The 23,936-nt window shown below is 43.1% G+C and overlaps 1 protein-coding gene across 5 annotated transcripts in view; it reads left to right on the plus strand.

Moving 5' to 3' along the window:
* Positions 1–23,936, plus strand: part of dlg3 (discs, large homolog 3 (Drosophila)) — a 546,829-nt gene that overhangs the window by 76,080 nt on the left and 446,813 nt on the right. For all 5 annotated transcript variants that reach the window (XM_043704756.2, XM_087992017.1, XM_087992016.1 and 2 more), the window contains one exon: positions 15,971–16,107. In XM_043704756.2, coding sequence (XP_043560691.1) covers positions 15,971–16,107 — 137 coding nt within the window. The remainder of the gene's footprint in view (positions 1–15,970; positions 16,108–23,936) is intronic.

A 23,936-nucleotide genomic window follows, 5' to 3' on the forward strand; every position in this document is an offset into this window, starting at 1 on the left:
TGTTTCTCACCCTCTGTTTCAGGCACTCTGCTTCAAGGCACTCTGTTTCACACCCTGCGTTTCTCATCTTCTGTTTCTCACCCTCTGTTTCACGCATTCTGTTTCTCACCCTTTCCTTCAGACACTCTGTTTCTCACCCTGTATTTCTCAACCTCTGTTTCTCACCCTGTATTTCTCAACCTCTGTTTCTCACCCTATATTTCTCAACCTCTGTTTCTCACCCACTATTTCAGGCATGCTGCTTCTCATGCTCTGTTTCTCAACCTCTTTTTCTCAACCTCTGTTTCAGGCATTCTGCTTCTCATCCCATGTTTCTCAGCCTCATTTCAGGCACTCTGTTTGTCACGCTCTGTTTCTCATGCGTTGTTTCTCACATTGTTTCACACCCTAACTTTCTCACCCAACATTTCTCACCCTCTGTTTCTCACCCTCTGTTTCATACACACTGTTTCTCACCATCTGTTTCAGGCACTGTTTCTCACCCTCTGTTTATCATCCTCTGTTTCTCACCCTGTATTTCTCACCCTGTGTTCCTGGCCCTCTGCTTCAAGGCACTCTGTTTCACACTCTGCATTTCTCATCTTCTGTTTCACGTACTCGGTTTCTCATCCGCTGTTTCTCATCATCTGTTTCACGCATTCTGTTTCTCTCCCTTTGTTTCAGATACTCTGTTTCTCATCCTGTATTTGTCAACGTCTGTTTCTCACCCTCTGTTTCAGGCACTCTATTTTTCACCCTCTGTTTCGCACCCTATGTTTCATGCACTCTGTTTCTCAACCTCTGTTTCTCAACCTCTGTTTCACACATTCTGTTTCTCACTCTTTCCTTCAGATACTCTGTTTCTCACCCTGTATTTCCCAATCTCTGTTTCTCACCCTGTATTTCTCACCCCCTGTTCCTCACCCTAGTTTCAGGCACTTTGTTTCTCATGCTCTGTTTCTCAACCCATTTCTCACCCTCAATTTCACACACTCTGTTTCTCACCATCTGTTTCAGGCACTGTTTCTCACTGCATTTTTCTCACACTCTGTTCCAGACACTCTGCTTCAAGGCACTCTGTTTCAAGCACTCTGTTTCTCACCCTGCGTTTCTCATCTTCTGTTTCTCACCCTCTATTTCACACATTCTGTTTTTCACCCTTTCCTTCAGACACTCTGTTTCTCACCCTGTATTTCTCAACCTCTGTTTCTCACCCACTATTTCAGGCATGCTGCTTCTCATGCTCTGTTTCTCAAAATCTGTTTCTCAACCTCTGTTTCAGGCATTCTGCTTCTCATCCCATGTTTCTCAGCCTCATTTCAGGCACTCTATTTGTCACGCTCTGTTTCTCATGCATTGTTTCTCACATTGTTTCACATCCTTTCTTTCTCACCCAGCATTTCTCACCCCCTGTTTCTCACCCTAGTTTCAGGCACTTTGTTTCTCATGCTCTGTTTCTCAACCCATTTCTCACTCTCAATTTCACACACTCTGTTTCTCACCATCTGTTTCAGACACACTGTTTCTCACCCTCTGTTTTAGGCACTCTGTTTCTCACCCTGTATTTCTCACCCTGTGTTCCAGGCACTCTGCTTCAAGGCACTCTGTTTCAAACACTCTGTCTCGCACTCTGCATTTCTCATCTTCTGTTTCAGCACTCTGTATCTCACCCTCTGTTTCACGTACTCTGTTTCTCATCTGCTGTTTCTCATCATCTGTTTCACGCATTCTGTTTCTCTCCCTTTGTTTCAGACACTGTTTCTAATCCTGTATTTCTCACCCTCTGTTTCTCAACCTCTATTTCTCCCTTGTTTCAGTCACACTATTTTGCACCCTCTTTTCCAGGCACTCTGTTTCTCACTCTCTCTTTCAGGCACTCTTTCTCACCCTCTGTTTTTCACCCGCTGTTTCACACATTCTGTTTCTCACTCTTTCCTTCAGATACTCTGTTTCTCACCCTGTATTTCTCACCCTGTATTTCTCACCCTCTGTTTCAGCACTCGTTTTCTCATGCTCTATTTCTCACCCCCTGTTTCAAGCACTCTGTATCAAGCACTGTTTCTCACCCTGTGTTGCAAGCACTTCATTCCTCATTCTCTGTTTCAGCACTCTGTTTCTGACTCTGTGTTTCTCACGCTCTGTTTCTTATCCTCTGTTTCACACACTCTCTTTCTCGCCCTTTGTTTTAGACACACTGTTTCAGACATTCTGTTTCTCACCCTCTGTGCAAGGCACTTTGTTTCTCATCCTCTGTTTATCACCCCGTATTTCTCACCCTCTGTTTCGGGCACTCTGCTTCAAGGCACTCTGTTTCAAGCACTCTGTTTCACACCCTGCGTTTCTCATCTTCTGTTTCAGCACTCTGTATCTTACCTTCTGTTTCACATACTCTGTATCTCATCCTCTGTTTCACGCATTCTGTTTCTCACCATTTGTTTCAGACACTCTGTTTCTCAACCTCTGTTTCTCAACCTCTGTTTCTCAACCTCTGTTTCTCAACCTCTGTTTCAGGCATTTTGCTTCTCATCCCATGTTTCTCAGCGTCATTTCAGGCACTTTGTTTTTCATGCTCTGTTTCTCATGCGTTGTTTGTCACACTGTTTCACACCCTCTCTTTCTCACCCAGCATTTCTCACCCCCTGTTTCTCACCCTAGTTTCAGGCATTTTGTTTCTCATGCTCTGTTTCTCAACCCATTTCTCACCCTCAGTTTCACACACTCTGTTTCTCACCATCCGTTTCAGGCACTGCGCTTCTCATGCTCTGTCTCTCACCCTCTGTTCCAGGCACTCTGTTTCTCACACCTGGTTTTTCACTTTCTGTTTCAGGCACTCTGTTTCTTATCCTCTGTTTCAGGCACTCCGTATCAAACACTCCGTTTCTCATTCTCCTTCAGCACCCTGTTTCTCACCATCTGTTTCAGCACTTGTTTTCTCATGCTCTGTTTCTCACCCCCCATTTCAGGCAGTCTATTTCACACACTCTGTTTCTCACCCTGTGTTGCAAGCACTCCGTTTCTTATCCTCTGTTTCACGCACTCTGTTTTTCACCCTCTGTTTTAGGCGCTCTGTTTCACACCCTGCGTTTCTCATCTTCTGTTTAAGCACTCTGTATCTCACCCTCTGCTTCATGCATTCTGTTTCTCACCCTTTGTTTCAGATACTCTGTTTCTCATCCTGTATTTCTCAACCTGTTTCTCACCCTCTCTTTCTCACCCTCTCTTTCTCACCCACTGTTTCAGGCACTCTGTTTCACACGCTCTGTTTCTCATGCTCTGTTTCTCACCCTCTGTTCCAGGCACTCTGTTTAGTGCACTCTTTTTCTCACCATCTGTTTTTCAACCTCTGTTATACACCCTCTGTTTCAGGCACTCTGATTCTTACCCCTTTTTGTTCTCACCCTTTCCTTTAGACACTCTGTTTCTCACCCTGTGTTTCTCATCCACTGTTTCTCACCCTGTATTTTTCACCCTCTGTTTCGGGCACTCTGCTTCAAGGCACTCTATTTCATGCACTCTGTTTCACACCCTGCATTTCACATCTTCTGTTTCAGCACTCTGTATCTGACCGTCTGTTTCACGTACTCTGTTTCTCACCCTTTGTTTCAGACACTCTGTTTCTCACCCTGTATTTCTCAACGTGTTTCTCACCCACTGTTTCAGGCACTCTGCTTCTCATGCTCTGTTTTTCCACCTCTGTTTCTCAACCTCTGTTTCAGGCATTCTGCTTCTCATCCCATGTTTCTCAGCGTCATTTCAGGCACTCTGTCACCCTCTGTTTCTCATGCAGTGTGTCTCACACTGTTTCACACCCTCTCTTTCTCACCCAGCATTTCTCACCCCCTGTTTCTCACCCTAGTTTCAGGCACTTTGTTTCTCATGCTCTGTTTCTCAACCTATTTCTCACCCTCTGTATCACACACTCTGTTTCTCATTCTCTGTTTCAGGCACTCTGTTTCACATGCTCTGTTTATCATGCTCTGTTTCTCACCCTCTGTTCCAGACACTCTGTTTAATGCACTCTTTTTCTCACCATCTGTTTCTCAACCTCTGTTCCTCAACCTCTGTTTCAGGCATTCTGCTTCTCATCCCATGTTTCTCAGCCTCATTTCAGGCACTCTGTTTGTCACCCTCTGTTTCTCATGCGTTGTTTCTCACAATGTTTCACACCCTCTCTTTCTCACCCGCATTTCTCACCCCCAGTTTCTCACCCTAGTTTCAGGTACTTTGTTTCTCATGCTCTGTTTATCACACTCTGTTCAGGTACTCAGTTTCATGCACTTTGTTTCAGGTACTCTATATCTTACGTTCCGTTTCTCACTCTCTGTTTCAAGCACTCTGTTTCACGTGCTCTGTTTCTCACCCTCTGTTCCAGACACTCTGTTTAATGCACTCTTTTTCTCACCATCTGTTTCTCAACCTCTGTTATACACCCTCTGTTTCAGGCACTCTGATTCTTACCCTTTTTTTCTCACCCTTTCCTTCAGACACTCTGTTTCTCACACTCTGTTTCTCAACCTCTGTTTCTCACCCTGTTTTAGGCACTGTATTTCTCTCCCGTTGTTTCTCACTCTGTATTCCAGGTACTCTGTTTCTCACCCTCTCTTTCAGGCACTCTGTTTCACACCCTCTGTTCCTGGCACTCTGATTCTTACCCCTTGTTTCTCACCCTTTGTTTCAGACATTCTGTTTCTCACCATCTGTTTCTAACCCTCTATTTCTCACTCTCTGTTTCTCATCCTCTATTTCATGCATTCTATTTCTCAACCATTGTTTCAGACACACTGTTTCAGGTACTCTATTTTTCACCCCATGTTTCTCAGCCACTCTTTCTCACCCATTGTTTCAGGCATTCTATTTCTCACCCTCTGTTGCAAGCCCTCCATTTCTAAACCTCTGTTTCTGCACTCTGTTTCTGAACCTGTGTTTCTCACCTTCTGTTTCTCACCTTCTGTTTCTCATCCTCTGTTTCTCATCCTCTGTTTCATACACTGTGTTTCTCACTCTTTGATTCAGACACACTGTTTCAGGCACTCTATTTTTCACCACATGTTTCTCACCCCATGTTCTCACCCACTGTTTCCCACCTACTGTTTCAGGCACTCTATTTCTTATCCACTATTTCTCAAACTCTGTTTATCACCCTCTGCTCAGGCAATGTGTTTGCCACCCTCAGTTTCAGGTACTTTGTTTCAGGTTCTCTGCTTCAGGCACTCAGTGTCACACCCTCTGTTTGTCACCCTCTGTTTGTCAACGTCTGTTTCTCACCCTAAGTATCACACCCTCTGTTTCTGACACCTGGTTTCTCACTTTCTGTTTCTCACCCTCTGTTTCAAGCAAGAATATTCCCTCCCAGTTGGGGAACACTTCAGTGATCAAGGACATTGAGCCTCAGGTCTTCGGGTAAGTGTACTCAAAGGTAGCCTTCGAGATACACAACAATGCAGAATCACCGAGCAGAAACTGATAGCCAAGTTCTGTGTCCACTAGGCGGCCTCAGTTGTGATCTTGAGTTCATGTCGCACTACATGTCACCCCACCATATTGTTCTGTGTTTGTAAAATCTTCCGTACTGCTCTGTTTTGACACAATTACCTTGATAACTTATGATCTTTCTATCTTAATTAGTTGAAACAATTTTGGGGTACTTATTACTTTGGTTAGATCCTGGTCATGTGACTCTTATACCTATCATGTTATTCCAGGCATTTGGTTTGTTTCTAGCACCATCTAACTTTTAAATTTCTTGTAATTACATCTTTCTACCTCAATTAATTGGATCATAGGTCATCCATAACCTGGTGTTGTGTGACTTCTGGCAAGGTGAGAGGGGACATGGAAGCTCCAGGGGGAGGTGGTTGGGTTCCCGGCAACACAGCGCTGATTCTAGATTAGAGTGGTGCTGGAAACGCACAGCAGGTCAGGCAGCATCCAAGGAACAGGAAAATCGACGTTTCGGGCAGGAGCTCTTCATTAGGAATGAGGCTGGAAGCCTCGGGGTGGAGAGATAAATGGGAGGGGGTGGGGCTGGGGAGAAGGTAGTTGAGAGTGCAATAGGTGAATGGAGGAAGGGGTAAAGGTGATAGGTCAGAAAGGAGGATGGAGCGAATAGGTGGGAAGGAAGATTGACAGATGGGACAGATCATGAGAGTGGTGCTGAGCTGCAAATTTGGAACTGGGGGAAGGTGGGGAGAGGGGAAATGAGGAAACTGATGAAGTCCACATTGATACCCTGGGGTTGAAGGGTTCCGAGACGGAAGATGAGGCGTTCTTCCTCCAGGTGTCAGGTAGTGAGGGAGTCGTGGTGGAGGAGGCCCAGGACCTACATGTCCTTGGCAGAGTTGGAGGGCGAGTTGAAATGTTCAGTCATTTAAAAAAACACATTCGCAGCCATGCTCCGCCACCTAAAAAGAAAGGCGGGTGTAGGAAGACACAGAGTTAATCTTTGAATAAATTATGGACCAGACCAAACCACCTCAAAATATACTAAAACGATAGTTTAGACATTTTTGTTATTTAAAAGGTGAGTGCAAGATTTGCAATAATAAAATTTTTTAAGATTGGCTTAATTGTAACTCTACCAAAATGATTAACTATATATATCTCATTAACTGTTCCAATACAGTAACATCCCACAAATAGACCCTTGGCAGATACAGTAAAATAGATTTTCTCACTTGCAATTCTAGCAGCAAGGAAAGAATCCCAGCTTTTAGCCTTAACAGAGGTAGGAATAAGAACTTCCACACCCAGCTTCAAGACTCGAGCAACTGCAGAAAGATAAACCTAAAATTCCTGGTTCTGTGGGTGTTTAACATAGAACATTACAGCAGAGTACAAGCCCTTCGGTCCACAATGTTGCGCTGACCTGTGGAACCAATCTGAAGCACATGTAACCTACACTATTGCATTCTCATCCATATGCCTATCCAATGACCATTTAAATGCCCTTAATGTTGGCGAGTCTACTACAGTTGCAGGCAGTGCGTTCCACGCCCCTACTACTCTCTGAGTAAAGAAACTACCTCTAACATCTGTCCTATATCTATCACCCCTCGCCATACAAGTAAAAAGGTTCTCACTGTCCAACCTATCTAACACTCTGATTATCTTGTATGTCTCAATTAAGTCACCTCTCAACCTTCTTCTCTCTAACAAAAACAGCCTCAAGTCCCTCAGCTTTTCCTCGTAACACCTTCTCTCCATAGCAGGCCACATCCTAATAAATCCCCTCTGAACCCTTTCCAAAGCTCCACATCCTTTCCACAATGCGGTGACCAGAACTGCATTCCAATACTCCAAAGCTGCAGCATGATCTCATGGTTCTGAAACTCAGTCCCTCTGCCAATTAAAGCTAACACACCATAGGCCTATTTAGTAACCCCATCAAACTGGGTAGCAACTTTCAAGGATCTATGTACCTGGATACCGAGATCTCTCCGATCGTCTACATTACCACGAATCTTACCATTAGCCCAGTACTCTGCATTCCTGTTTCTCCTTCCAAAGTGAATTACCTCACAATTTTCCGCATTAAAGTCCATTTGCCATCTCTCAGCCCAGCTCTGCAGCTTATCTATGTTTTTCTGTAACCTACCATATCCATTGTCACTATTCACAACTCTATCAATCTTAGTGTCATCTACAAATTTACTAACCCATCCCTCTATGCCCTCATCCAGGTCATTTATAAAAATGACAAACAATCGACCCAAAACAGATCCTTGAGGTGCACCACTAGTAGTTGAACTCCAGGATGAATATTTCCCACCAACTACCAAAATTCCACCCAAATTCTTTCAGCTAGCCAATTTCTGATCCAAACCATTAAATCACCCTCAACCCCATACCTCAATATTTTGTGCAATACCCTATTGTGGGGAATCTTATCAAACGCCTTACTGAAACCCATATACACCACATCAACCGCTTTAGCCTCAACCACCTGTTTGGTCACCTTCTCAAAGAATTCAATAAGGTTTGTGAGGCAAGACCTACCATTCACAAAACTGTGTTAACTATTGCTAATCAACTTATCCCTTTCTAGATGGTTACAAATCCTATCTTTTATAAACTTTCCCAACACTTTGCCCACAACTGAAGTTAGGCTGACAGGTCTATAATTACCAGGGTTGTCACTCCTCCCCTTCTTGAACAAGAGAACAGCATTTGCTATCCTTCAGTCTTCTGGAACCCCACCAATTCAGGCCACTTCTATTGTTTCAACTTTTACGAAAAGCCCAAGGCCCCAACAGCTGTTTACTTTAATGGCTTCGAGCAGACTGTTCCTCACCTTTGCCTCAATTTTTCTTTATAAAAAAGGACGTCAAAACAAATACACCTCTTAAAGCCACAGTATCATTTCAAATCCAATATGACTCCCCTTCAGAACTGACCTGAAAGTGGGTTCCTGTTCATGGGATACTGGCATCAGTCATGGGAAAAGTGGAATCTGAACTATTGTGATAGTCTCCACCTCACCGTGTGGGACCAGCATTGTTATGAGCCACATAACTATGGAGATAGAGAGGATTTTAAACTAAATAGTGAGGGAAGGAGATTAAATATAAAATGGTGTGGTAAATGAAGGAATGGAGCCAAGACCAAAGAAAAATAAATTTAAAATGGGAATGATAAACAGATTCTACCAGGAAGAGATAGGGTATTAAGCCAACAAATGAGATTAGAAGTTGCAAAAAATTAAAATAGTAAATCTAAAGATTGGACAGAATCTTAGGAGGCCTGAGCAATGTCGGCCATAATGAAATTTGTGGCAAAATCATTTAAGATGTTTGGCAAAGCCTATCTCACTCCATCTTTTATGTATTTGCCAAGCAGTAAGGCAAATTTCTCACTAGACAAAAGCAATTTGCAAAGAAGGATTATAGCTTGTTAAATGCCTTATTGATTCCCTCAACTCATGTCATTAATATTCAAATTTCTATCTTCCCAAATGCATTATGCAAACTAGACATCGAGAATGCTCACTGCTGGCTGCAAGGAGTTTTCATTTTGCTCAGCACTTAATAGCATTTTAGGACATAATCTATGGTCACATACTGCATGAAACCTCTTGCAGATGGCATTCAACATTTGTCAAAGTCTTGACACCTCTCTGATCCACTTGCAGGATGTTTAGGAAGCAGAGACTTTCATTGCAGAGTACACGAACAACTAGAATTGAGCTGCCACTGTAAGGACACTACTGCAGGGCAGCCACCTAGCTCCCAGATTGGACCAGAGTGCAATTCAAACTCTGTTTGCTTACTCTTTTAAGTGATCATTCGCTTATTCTTTTATTGATTGTTCACTTTGCACCTACCTGCAAGCTTATAACATCCATGCAAATTAATTGAACAGATATTTTGCAATGGTATTCATTATAGTGGATGCAAGTAGCATCTCAGAAGCAGTTTAAGTATGGAAATTGAAAGGAGAGTGACACACAAAAATTAGTCACCACAGAAATGGTATAGAATAAAATGTTGGAGCTATCAGCTAACAACTGCCTGGATCCTGATTAATTTTGACCCAGGGTCTTAAAAGTAATTGCAAATTGGATATAATTTGCCAAAACTTCCCTGATTTGAGGAAAGACTCTTTAAATTGAAAAATAGCATATGTGGCATCATTATTCAAAAGGGAGGGAAGCAGATAGCAGGAAACAACAGGCCAGTTAGCTCTTCATCTGTCATTGTGAAAACGGTAGAAGCTATTCTTAAACATGTTAAAGCTGGAATATTTGGATAACTTCAAGGTAATCAGGCAGATCATTAGCATTTTGTGAAAGGGAAATCATGTTGAACCAATTGATTAGAGTTCTTTGAGGCAGTATTGACTGAGCATAAAGGATAACCAGTGAATATACTGTGCTTAGCTTTCCAGAAGGTGTTTGAGAAAGTGTCACATCAGAAGCCATTTCTGAAAATAATGGTTAATGGTGTAGTTGGTGGCATATTTGTGGGAATAAGTGATTGGCTGGCTAGCAGGAAGCATAACACTTGCATACATGAGCCTTTTTCATTTTGGCAGGAAATAAGAATTGGTGTGTGATGTATTGGTACTAAGATGTCAACTTTTTATGTTTACATACATGGCTTGGATGGAGGGGTAGAAGGTTTGGATGCCAGTTTTGCTAATGACACAAAGGTAAGTAGGTTACCTGACTACCAGGCCAGAATTGAGCAATTTTGTACATCCCAAGAAGGATGGAAGCTAAATCAGTGAGGCATTTCTCAAGACAGACGGAGGAAATGGAAAAGGAGGGATCAAAGGAGGCAGAGGATTGGATTACTGTCAAAAGCAGGAAGAGGAAACCTCCCAAAGCCACCCAGGGAAGGGGGAAGCCACACCTACACGACGAGGATACAGGCAGCTCTTCCAACGGTGAGGACGGGCGCAAGGACGGTCGTCACCAGAGGAAGAGACAGAGCGCCGCGGGGAAAAAGGAGGGCAGCACCGCCCAAGTAGGAAATGATGATCCCTCTGAGGGGATGGGTAAAGGCCTCCCCCCACCTGGTGAGAACCAAGAGGTACTCACCGGCCCACAGCTCCAGATAACTGGGAGCAGCGGTCCTGTGACAGCCCCGCTGTCAGATGGAGAACTGGACTATGTGGACCCTGGGCTCGACCCGAAGACACCAGAGCGGGGAAATGGCTCCAGCGTGGAGCCGGACTGATACCTCAGCCCTGGGAGGGTCCAGCAGTTTGCCGTCACCATGGGGATGCACACAGCTACCCCAGAGAGGCAAGACCAGCAGCAAATGGACACTGTTAACCTCGTAAAATGTTAAAATGGGGTTAAAAATTGCCAGCATCAATGTGTGTAGCATCAATTAGGGTACGCGATGTGTTTCTATGATGGCCTTCCTGGCCAACGTTAAAGCCGATGTCCTGTTTCTGCAGGAGTGTGGGATACCACACCTCAGCAGCTACAGGAGATGGCCGAGCTTTGGGCCCATGGGCCGTCAGTTTGGTCGGGGGGGCAACGATAGCCGCGCCTCCGGCCTGGGTATCCTGTTTCGAGGAGGCAACTTCACCATCTCCGAGGTTAAGGAGGTGGTGGGCGGGCGCCTCCTCGTCGCCGACGTCATGTACAGGAATGCTCCCCTGAGACTGATTAATGTGTACGCCCCAGTGGGTAAGAGTGAACGGTTGGCCGTCCTGCAGCAGCTTCCACTGTTGCTGGCTATGTCCAGGCTGGTCATTCTGGCTGGAGACTTCAACTGTATCATTGATGCAGATGGACAATCTGGCGGGGGGGGACAGTAAACTGGACGCCACATCCAGAGGCCTGATGGACACGGTAAAAGATGCCAAGCTGCACGACGTCTTCAGCACCTCTGCAGAAGGAGCGCAGCGTAGATACACCTGGTCACGGGCAGATGGGTCTATCCGCTCAAGGATAGATTACCTGTTTGTGTCCCGAATGCTCTTGGTCAGATCCACCGATGTCAAGCCGGTGTTCTTCTCTGACCACTGCCTCCTGCTGGCCGACTGTCACCTACAGGACGAGCAGCGGGCTGGTAAGGAACGTGGAAGCTGAACACAAAGCTGTTGACCCCGGGAAACATTGAGGAGCTCAAGAGGGACTACGCAGGTTGGAGAAGCGTGAAGCCCCTCTTTGAGTCCCCAGCGGACTGGTGGGAAACAGTAAAAGGGAACATCAAGAGGTTCTTCATCCTCAAATGTGTTCAGGAGGAGAGAGAGAGGCGGGGAAAACTTTCCCAGCTCCAGGAAAGTATGCAGAACCTGCTCCTGCTGCAGACGATGGGGGTGGATGTCACGGAGGACCTCAAGGAGGTGAAGGGCCAGCATGCCTCGCTCTTTGCTTCGCAGGCCTCCAAGATAATCTTCTGTTCCAGGGTCCACTCGGTGGAGCAGGACGAGACGTGCTCGCTTTTCTTCTTTCAGAAGGTGACAAAGAGAACTCTGTGCTCAGCAGCCTGAAGGAAGAAGATGGTTCAATAACGTCATCTCAGGCTGACGTCATGAGGATCAGTAAATCCTTCTATGCCAGTCTGTATGATGTGAAGCCGACCGACAGCGCGGCCTCCCAGTCGTTCCTGTCCTCTATCACGGAGGTCTTAGACAACAGAACACGCGAGAGGCTGGACCAGCCGCTATCTCTGGACGAGTTGACCAAGACTCTCGAGTCCTTCGAAAAGAATAAAACTCCCGGAAGCGACGGCTTACCGGTCGAGCTCTATTCCGCTCTGTGGGACTTGATTGGCCAGGACCTGCTGGAGGTGTATGTCAGTATGTTTCGGGCAGGTACCATGAGTGAATCCATGAGGAAAGGCATCATCACCCTCATCTACAAGCGGAAGGGGGAGAGGGAGGAACTCAAAAATTGGAGACCAATCTCACTGTTGAATGCAGATTACAAAATTCTGTCAAAGGTAATCGCCAACCGGGTCAGGTCTGCTCTGGAGTCGGTGATTCACCCTGACCAAACCACAGGTACATGAGAGATGTTCTCTCCAAAATGGGCTTTGGGGAGGGAATCTGCAATTGGATCAGACTGCTCTACACCAATATTGTCAGTGCAGTCTCAAATCAATGGGTGGGAATCAGATAGCTTCCCAGTCAGATCTGGAGTCAGGCAGGGCTGCCCTCTCTCTCCTGCCTTGTTTGTGTGCTGCATAGAGCCATTTGCCGAGTCCATCAGGAAGGATGCGAGCCTGAGAGGGGTGACTATTCCTGGCAGCGGGGGCCTGCAGGTTAAGGCCTCCCTGTACATGGATGATGTCACCGTCTTCTGCTCGGATCCACTGTCTGTGCGCAGACTCATGTGCATATGTGACCAGTTCGAACCGGCCTCGGGGGCCAAGGTAAACCGAGGCAAGAGCGAGGCCATGCTCTTCGGGAACTAGGCCGATCAATCCTCGATCCCCTTCACCGTCAGGACCGACCACCTGAAGGTGCTGGGTATTTGGTTCGGGGGGGCTGGGGCGTGCACCAAGTCTTGGGAGGAGTGTATCAGCAAAGTGAGGCAGAAACTGGGCAGATGGAAGCTACGGTCGCTCTCCATCGCAGGAAAAAACCTGGTCGTCAGGTGTGAGGCACTGTCATTGCTATTATACGTGGCACAGGTCTGGCCTATTTCCAGAACCTGTGCCGCTGCAGTCACCCGGGCCATCTTCCAGTTTATATGGAGGTCAAAGATGGACCGGGTCTGAAGAGACTCGCTGTACAAAGATCTGGGCAACGGGGGAAAAAATACACCTAATGCCACCCTTACCCTGATGGCCACCTTTGTGTGTGGCTGCATCAAGCTGTGCGTGGATCCCCGGTACGCAAACACCAAGTGTCACTACGTACTCAGGTTCTACCTGTCCCCGGTGTTGCGAAGGATGGGCCTGGCCTTGCTGCCGCTGAACGCTCCGAGTAGTTGGACTGTTCCATATCACCTGTCCTTCGTGGAGAAATTTATGAAGAAAAACACCTTTGACCACAAGTCCATCAGGAAGTGGTCAGCACGTAGTGTCCTTGAAACCCTTCGGGAAAAGGAGAGGGCGGATCCTATCGAGCGGTTCCCTGAGCAGACTGTCAAAGTCATTTGGCAGAATGCCTCATCACCAGAACTTTCCAACAAGCACCAAGACATGGCTTGGCTGGTGGTGAGAAGGGCTCTGCCTGTGAGATCCTTTATGCACGCCCGGACTCTCAGCCGCACCGCACGCTACTCTCGAAGCGGCTGCGGGGTGGGAACGAGACTGTCACACACCTCCTTCTGGAATGTGCCTACGCAGAAGAAGTCTGGAGAGGAATGCAGTGGTGTTTGTCGAGGTTCGTCCCGAGCAGCGCCGTGAAGCGAGACTCCATGCTCTACGGCCTGTTCCCTGGGACGCACACCGAGACGAACATCAACTGTGCCTGGAGGATCATCAACTCGGTGAAGGACGCTCTCTGGGCGGTCCAAAACCTGTTGATCCTCCAGCTGAAGGAGTTGACCCCGACTGAGTTGACATGGGCAGCAGTACAAAATGCCCATGCTAACTATAGACTTCATCTCTTGATTGTTGCAGATTGGTACATTCCAAGGTCCAGGACTATGTGTTGAGGGACGCGCTGAAGCTTGGGGCAGCTGCTGCCAAGGCGCGGTGGGGAAAGACCACCGTGTAACATCTGCCTGCCTAAAGACAAACAGGAGGCCCGTGTAGTCATTTGGGCTCTGCTGACACCTCAGCTAAAAATGTAATTGTATCAACCTGTAAATAGGAATGATTACTCTGTTTCGGTATGCAAACAAATGGAATGTTTACATATGTATGGCATGTCCAACTGTACAGACCATTAAAGTATTTTATGAATAAAGTATATTTTTGAAATTAAAAAGAATTCTCATCTTAGAGAAGCATCCTGGATAGCTTTATATTTTAGAGATCCTTCAACTCTTAGGTTCCTAGGTACAGCCAAGACACAGCACTTCAATATGGAAATCAATGTGTCCTCAGATAATTTGAGCAACTTGTAATAGGTTCTTGCCTCCACTCATGTTCCATATTTATGGCCATCCTGTGTGTTTTGAGGATATGATCACTCATGAGTGCACACTTTTATGGAGGCAAAGGTTCATTATAGCTTTACGCTGAGCAAGGTAGTACAGACTCATTCAAGTATGGATGATAGTCAAAACTCATCTACTGTCCAAAGCCAGCCTCACAGCAGAAACATATACATGATACCACAGTAGACCAAAATCACTAATTCTTACTTCACTTCAAGTGCATGTGTTGATAGGAATGTTTCTTCCTTATTGTGCAGTTGAAGTTTGAAATCTGGTTGAAGATAGCACACTTTCCAGGTCATGTTCTAATGAGTGAGTTCCAGGCTCCATCTGAAATCAAGATTCTTCACTCATTCCTCCCCAACACCAAACCATCATGTAGCATTTTGTACTGCTGCCCATGTCAACTCCATCAGCTTTCAGGCTCCTCACATTCCCTTTTAACAATCAATACCCCTAATCCTTCCCCACAACTTGCCATGTTCTAATGCAGTTTCTTATCTGACATGGATATCAGAATGCTATTGGCAGTTGCTGTGGAAGCAACAATCAAGAGGTGAAGTCTATATTTAGCATGAGAATGAGAGCTGGTAAAAAAATGCAAGTATTTCTAAATGCATTCTAAATGCCTCAATGTCAGCATAAGGTTTTTCTCAAGTTCCTAAACTTATTTAAATGACTTAAACCTTTCTAATTTTAAAAACCAGTTTCACTCTGAAACACATGAAAAGCAGGATGAGGGGGATTGTTGTAGATGTCATCTGTACTAGCACAAAGGCAACCTTTGACCAATGACTGCTAATTCATTCCCGCCTCAGGCGACTGACTGTGTGGAGTTTGCACATTCTCCCCGTGTCTGCGTGGGTTTCCTCCGGGTGCTCCGGTTTCCTCCCACAACCCAAAGATGTGCAGGTTAGGTGGATTGGCCATGCTAAATTGCCCACAGTGTTAGGTAAGGGGTAAATGTAGGGGTATGGGTGGGTTGCGCTTCGGCGGGTCGGTGTGGACTTGTTGGGCCGAAGGGCCTGTTTCCACACTGTAAGTAATCTAATCTAATCTAATTCCCACATCTTCTCACCTGTAGACCTGAAATGATGTGAACCAAATTCTTACAGAGAAGCAATATCTTTCCAGCTTCTGCACCTCTTGATTTTTTCATCTCACCTGCACCAAAACACCCTCCATCCTATTCTTAAAACAGAAGATTGTCTAAAGAAGATACAAATAACATAAGGAGTCTACTGTGAATCTGTATTCAGTGTGCACTGAAAAAAAAATTCATTTGGTTTTATGAGGAGCTGTGTTGATTGGTAGGATGCAATTCAATGCAAGTTTAGCACAAAATTCACCACCGGGACAAGCTATGTAGATAATCATCACTTTAGGGATAGTAAGAGTTTAATGGAAAAAGCTGCAGGTGAGATCATTGGACTTTAAGATTTTTAAAAAGTTTTAATGATTTATTTTATTTTATTTTTGTAGATATTCGGGAATTCTATGAAGTGACCTTAGCTGCTGCACTCAAACCTACTGATCATAATCTTCTCGCAAGCAATCTATTTTCAACTGAGATGGGGAGGAAATCAACATTTGCAAGGATTGAACTTCTCAGTTTAGAGGTGAGTAACTTAATTGACTATAAAAAAAGCAGTAAAATTGCAATATTTGGGAATCCCAAACAAGAACAGAGCTTTGGAAACATTTAACTGGTCAGATAACACCTGTGAAGTGTAGAGATTTTCTAAGGCTAAAAGGATCAAAGGATTTGGGAGAAAGCAGGAACTGACTACTGAGATGGATGATCAGCCATGTTCATATTGAACAGCAGAGCAAGCTTGAAGGCAGAATGGCCTACTCCGTCTATTTTCTGTTTTCCTATGTTTTATAGAGATTAAAGTTTCAGGTGTAAAGACGTCAAAAAAATTGAATGGCCAAAAGGTAAATTAGGTTAAAGGGAAAAATAATGCACTTATATTTTTAAAATAAAGATAATACACTGAATTCTTAGTATTTCTGCATATAAAAATGATGGTCAAGATATTATCAGGTTTGGCTAGAGTGCAAATGAGTAAAATGTTCCCAATATTTCTCAGTCACCAACAGCTATACAATCTCGAGGGATATGCAAAAAAAATCAGGTGGTTTGGGGGGGAGATAGGGAATACCTTTCTAACCCCCATTGTCAAACACACCAACATATCCTAGTAGGACTGATGTCTGAACACTCATGCCACGCAAGTGCCAGGCAATGAACATCTCCATTAAGACAAAAATCCCTTGACATTCAAGATGAATACTATCGCTGAAATGCCCATTGTAAGCATTATGGGAATAACCCATTTCATTCTTAATTACTTCATAGGATGTAGCTGATGCTGGCAAGGGCAGCATTCATTGCCTATTAGCGATTTTTGAGAAGTATTGTAGTTCAGGTTGATGATAAGTCTGTAAGTTAGCTCACTGAGCTTGAAGGTTTGTTTTCTGGTGAATTGCACCCGAGACTCTGACTGATGATGTGACCTAATATGGCGATGAAATGTCTGAAAATAGACCTTCAAGCTCAGTGAGCTAACTTATAAACTTATTCATTGCCTATCCCTAATTGCTTTTGAACTGACTGGCTTATAATGCCATTTCAGAGGATAGGTAAGAGTAAACTACATTGATCGGATCTGCAATCACATATTGGCCATACCAGTTAAAGGTGCCAGTTTAACTCCCCTAAAGAACATTTGTGAACCAGATTGGTTTTTGAAGCAATCCAATAGTTTAGTTGTCCCCTTTGCTGAGACTGACAGGTCTTTAAATTTCCATGAGGTGGTATGGTGGTACAGCAACTTATCTCAGTAGAGGGCTATTAAGGTCTATTAGAGGAGTCTGACTGGAACTTTCTGCTCAATCGCTAGGTTCCTGGAAGTGCCAGGGAACAGTGAAACACCTGGAACCAGCCTACCAGTAGATGACCTGGGTGGAGTAGGGTGCATCATTCCAGGTAGACTTGCTGGGTCGTCCTGACTACCTGGTTTTAGCTGCAATCAGAGGCTGCCTTTTGCTGAGGTCATTGTCTAATCTAATGTTAAAAAGATTGGAGAGAAGGTACTTCCCTCAGCTGCCTGGAGATGCAGCCTGCTCAAAAGCCCCCAGCTTCTTGAGCTAACCCATTAAGTTTACTTTGATGGCATACCCACCCATAAGCCATTAATTGGCCAATTCAGGGATAGTCAAAGCTAATTGTCTGTTGCCCATGTACTGGATGCTTCTGACTCCCATTTGACCACAACAGCAAGATTCTGAAGCTGCCCACTATCTCGATTCTTTTTACACTTCTGAGAAAGAGCCACTGAACCCAAAATGTTAACTGTGATTTCTCTCCATGGATGCTGCTAGACCTCCTGAGCTTTCCCAGCAATTTCTGGTTTTGGTTTCCTCTGATCATCAATGTTTATGAGTTTCACAACTATTAGAAAAACATTTTGGGCAGAATTTAATGTTGGCAATAGATCCCTGTGATCTTTTCTTCCAACATAATTACAAGGAAAGAAAGCAATATTTAGACAGCATTGGGTCTTCCTTTGTATTAAGTACCTATTAGAGTATAAATTGCTTCCAGCAAACTATCAACCAATCAGAAGGCAGCAGGTATCCATTATTAGTTGAACCACGGGCGGCACGGGGCACAGTGGTTAGCACTGCTGCCTCACAGCGCCAGAGACCCGGGTTCAATTCCCGCCTCAGGTGACTCACTGTGTGGAGTTTGCATGTTCTCCCCGTGTCTGCGTGGGTTTCCTCCGGGTGCTCTGGTTTCATCCCACAGTCCAAAGATGTGCAGGTATGGTGAATTGGCCATGCTAAATTGCCCGTAGTGTTAGGTAAAAGGGGTAAATGTAGGGGTATGGGTGGGTTGCGCTTTGGCGGGGCGGTGTGGACTTGTTGGGCCGAAGGGCCTGTTTCCACACTGTAAGTAATCTAATTTAAATTCAGCCAATCAATTTTAAGAAAAAAAAAAATAGTTGAACCACCCTGCTGGTGGAAATTGAATAAAGGTTGGTACACCTTGTGTCTCTCACTGCGTCTCACACCTGCACACACACAGCATGGGTGCTGGGGAAAAAATAAGCTCTACCGCAGTTAGGTGGTAGTATGGGGGGTTTAAAAAAAAACAGGAGTGTCAGAGGTTCTAAAAAGAAAGAAAAAGAAAAAAAAAATTAGTAAAACCACCAGTACCAAGTTTCTGCCAGAAGCAGATTGGAGTCTTCTCTTATTTCTTTTCTTACCACCATCTCCTTTACGTTTTTGACATGGAGGATTAACATTTTTGCCAGTCAGTCTCTCCTGTCCTTCACACCTTCTTTTAGTCCTTGTCCCACCCACTCCTTGCTCAAAACATATTACATCTCTAACTTCTGTCAGTTCTGATGAAAGCTTAATGATCTGAAGTAATATCTCTTTCTTTGTCCATGTGGATGCTGCATAACCTTTTCTTTTTATAACTGATCACTGATGTTTGGAATAATACTGATGTTTGGGATAATAATAAACAGCATTGTTAAGCACAGCTGCTAGAAATCACATCAGTATAGGAAGTAAATTGAACTTTTGTGACAGTCATAATAAATGATATGAAAACAAATCTTATTCTTATTTTTATTGGATCTCAGACATGTGTTTCTCTCACCTCCATACAAGACAGCACATCATGTGCTAGAAAACAATTAAAAATGGAAGATAGATTACTTACTTCACTGTTGTAGTAATTGCCTCTTAAGCTCAGCTTTGAGTGAATGAATTCACAATTTAGTGTTCAGTGGAGAGTAACATCAGCTGCTAAAATGGCTCTGCAATCATAGGAGTATTAAATCTTAGAATTACATATTGCATGACTGGTATGGATTGGTCCATTATTAATTTCTTAATTATACTGTTTTCAGTTGCATTCATCTGTAGTATCAGTTTTTTGGATAATACAGATTTGGGAAGAAAGGAAGTGTTTGAAACTTTCAATATTTTTAGATTGTTTTAAATAATGGCTTCAATAATTAACTAAATAGCTGGAACATTACTCACCCTTTAGAATTTCCACATGGTGTTATCTTCACATCATCAGAACTATTGCAGTAAAAATGTTCAGACCACTGTATACTTGTCATCCTGTCTGCCAAGTTATGGATGTTACGTTGTATTTAAAAATTCATAATTGTAAAATCAGTAATGACTTGCACATAATGTGGCCCGAGTGTGACTCTAGATTTTAGGTCCAGTTCACATTGAATAATCTTAGCATAACACTGTTTACACTAGAATCACATGCTCAAATTACATGAAAAATGAGAAAAAAGTCAGTAGAAGTATGGTACCCCTGTTGGGTTTAGGTAAGGCGGTCCATCCAATGTTTATATAATCTCTGGAAAACGTGCAGTGCAGCTGCAGTGAGCTGTCACCACAGGAACTTTACCATAGAGATGAACTAAATAAGTATGATGACTTTTGTGACTTTTCAATTTGATATTCTTTTATAGAAATGACTATGGAACTCCAGTTCTGGAGCAGTACTGTAGGCATCTGAGTTTGCAAACTAGATAGTTATTTTGATTTTTGTTTTGCACTTTCATAGATATAGAGACATGTTGAGTGTGGCAATACAGACCTAAACATTAGCCAGGAATGATCAGAGATTAGTCTTCTGCCTGGACCAACAATATGCAAATCTGTCAATAATTTTCATGGTTGTGGTCAAATAGTACAAATTATGAATTTGATTTTTAAAAATAATTAGGAAGGAACTAATTTGTTACTGTTAAACATTACAAAGCCTGACAGGCTACTGATTTATTGTTCTTTATTTTTTAATATAATATTACGTTCATCAAGATGGACAACTGGAGAAAGATATACCACTGCCCAGTCAGTGAAGCTCACATCTGCTGAGTAAATTAGAAAAAGAACTGGGTTGAGCAGTTTGAAATAATACTAACTGGAGTAAAGCTACCTCTACTTGACCTGAAAGCCAGCAATTCTTGCACTTGAGGTGGGAGTCACTGTCTTGGCCAGCATTTGTTGCCTATTATTAATTGCCCTTTAGAAGTTAGTTGTGAACCACTTTCTTGACCTTGGGGTGTATAAACAGTTCTATTAGGAAGGGAGTTCCAGGTTTTTGACCCAGTGAGAGTGATACTGATGCAAATCAGAATGGTGTGAGATTAGCGTCAATGTCCTTGAGTTTTATTGAAGCTGCACTCCATCACACAGTTGATTTATGTCTTATAGGTTATGGACAGCCATTGTGGATCTAGATGTGAGTTATTCACCACACAATTCCCAGTCTCTGGCCTGATCTTCTAACTTCAGTATTTATATGGTTGATCCAGTTCAGTTTATTGTAAATTGTAAGCCCCAGAATGATGTTATTCGGGGTTCAGTGGCGCTAACACCATTGAATACAAAGATGAGTTGATTAGACCTTTTGGAGATGGTCATTGCTAGGCAGTCTTGTTGCATAAGTATTGCATGCCATTAGTTAGGCCAAGTCTAATGTTCTCCTAATGTGGTTGCCTATGGATGTGGACCACTTCAAAGTCTGAGCAGTCATAAATAGTTCTGAATATTGTGTGATCATCATTGAACATCCAACGAGTTCTGATGGAGGCTGTAGTGATTGAAACAAGAGTCATGTAGACCTCATTAAGAATGTGATTCATGATTAGTTTGTTAACCTGGGCCAATCAAGGAGTTATGGCTGAAAGATATAAACAGGAGTCTCAGAGATTTTCATCATTCTAGGGACTGGTTCTGAGCTAGTTGATTAGAGTCCATGTATTGTGCATGTGTAAATAAAAGTAATTTGGTGATGAGATACCGGCTTCTGTGGAGTTACTTCAGAAGCAATTGAGCTGAGGATAATATCCCAAGGAACTCCAGTGATGTCCTGGGACCGAAATTATTAATGCCAATCATCTTTCACTGTGCTAGGTATCATTCCATTCAATGGAGACCCTCCCCATAACTACAGTCTTAGAAGAGGAAGTCATTCTGCAAAAGTATACCAGCAGTCATCCTTGTGACCCTTACGTTGAGACTTTAAGTTTACTGGTGGTTTGTGTTCAGCTATGGTAGTGTTGTGCTGTGCATCCATGCCAAACTCATGTCATGCCTAAACCTTACATTTGTCTGAAAGACCAAGCCATCATCTAATGACTCTGTCTATAGGTAAATAGACAGCACATTAGCTGCATCTGGTGCTTATCATATCTGGTAGCCAGATAATATCATTAACCTAACCATTTAGTAAAATTCTCCAATATACTTTTGTGATTGATCCAAATGATTCAGCAGTTGTGTTTTCGCAGAGATGGAAAATGTTGAATTCAGATGGGTAAGCAGTATAGTTTAGACCAGGGGCAGGGAACCTGCGGCTTAAGGCCTTCTAGGCCATTGTGTGTAGCCTTTTGAATGAATCCAAATTTTGCAGAACAAATCTTTTATTTTTTATTAATATGTTTTTTTGTCCTTTATTATTTTTATTTTAATCTTAAAATGAATGTACTTAAAATACCACAGAGTAAAAGAAAATTCAACGAAATAATCTTCACAGACTGACGGCCACAATTAAAAAAAAATGAATTTTGAAGAATATACAATTGAAGTTTCTTGAATGCTGCCTTATTAGATTACAACTAACATAATCCGGCCTTCCAACATGAAAAGGTTCCCCACCTTTGGTTTAGAACATAAACATTTTGAATGGTTCTTGATTCCAGAATGATGATAGGCATCTGGGCTTCTTTCTAAGAAATTTATTCATACAGATTTGTCTGGCAATACAGTATGAAAATAATTTCTAAAGTTTTCCTGATGTATCAGCAATACATAATTGTTTACAAAAAGTTGGTAAAGAGGATTAAGTGCAAAAGACTGAACAAAATCGGAATGTGGAATTGAATGCTTCACTGCTGTTGTTGGCTGCATTTTCAAAAGGATCACTTGATAAGCTGTTACACAGCAACAGCAAAGATGGCTGCTAATGTAACAAATGGTGTAATAGTTTGCAAATTGGCAATGGTTTCCAAAATTTTTATCATTTGCTTTTTTTAATGTCTGTAATTGAGATTATCAAAGCAATAACTTAAGAATTTATTAATATGACACTGTATGATGTTTTAAATATTTTGTTAGTAGGGTGTATAACTCATGCTTTATTATTTCACTATACTTACTCAAAAACATCGTTATTTTATATCTTTTAATCAACCTGTTCAGAGACATCATTACACACCTCTGGAGCAGGTGACATTTGAAATTAGATTTCCTAGTTCAGGGGTAGGGACACTACCTCTGCATCTCAAGCACACCTAACCCATTCTTGACATCTCTTCAACAAGTTAGAAATAGTCATTATTCAATCATTGCAGATAATTACAAAATAAAATTGGAAAATGACTAGCTATTCAACAATTAACAGTTAAGGAAGTTTGCGATGAATCATAGTGCTGTAGTTCAGGTGTCTCCAAATAGCTAGCACAATGTTCAACTGAGTCTGAAGGATCTTGTGGTATGGTGGTAGTGTCTTTACGTCTTGGCCTCAGAAGGCCAGGGTTCAATTCCCGCTGAATTGAGATGTCCGAGCAGGTTGATTTTAAAAAAAAACTTCAACTCCGTCTTGAATGCATCTTAAGGTGAAGACTTGATCAGATGACACTGGAGCATGTTGTCACTGTCCAATCCTCTGAAACAATAATGGGAATAATGCTAGACCTAATTAGCATCCAAGGGGTCAATTTTAAACCAGAATGACTTTCAGACAGACAGGGTGGTAGAGAGAGGGAAAAAAGAAGTACGTTTTTTAGCCTATGTTTCAGATTTAGTCTCCTGGTCCTTATTAAAATGCTGGCAGTGGACCAGGTGGGACATTCTAGCTGTCTTTGGCATTCAATTGGTTTCCAAGTAAGTAACAAGGAGGAATTCTCAGTGGGATGTTTCAGGAAGGCAAGTGGAAGAGATCCTAAGCAGATGATGCTATAACTTTTTTTTGGAGGGTACTAATGGAGATATTCTGGCTCTATATAACAAATATTGTACTGGCCAGGAGGGTTTCTCTCACCTTCCCATCAGCTGCTGTTTCAGCCTGATATGTAATGTGCAATGGTTTCCCTGCTCGATTAAAATGCCACAGGATCCTATTGATGTCATAGAATCTCAATGTATATTTATGCATGAGATTCGCACCTGGGCTGGCAGGTGCCTTACACACTGCTAAAGCCAGTAGTATTAAATATGTAGGTTGGCATGATCAAAAAAGGGAATAGATTTGCTTCATTTAAACTGGACACTGTTATTTCTCAGCAGGGAAAATTAAAAGCCCTCCCCTGTGATACGGCCCCCACACCTACTCTTCAACGCGGCCAGATAGTTGCAAGTCCATACAAATGTAGATGTCACCAGAGTGACTGCAACT

This window comes from Chiloscyllium plagiosum, unplaced genomic scaffold (genome assembly GCF_037043375.1).
Source record: "Chiloscyllium plagiosum isolate Xiang-an unplaced genomic scaffold, Cpla_swu_hap1 HiC_scaffold_11, whole genome shotgun sequence".
NCBI classification, from domain to species: Eukaryota; Metazoa; Chordata; class Chondrichthyes; order Orectolobiformes; family Hemiscylliidae; genus Chiloscyllium; species Chiloscyllium plagiosum.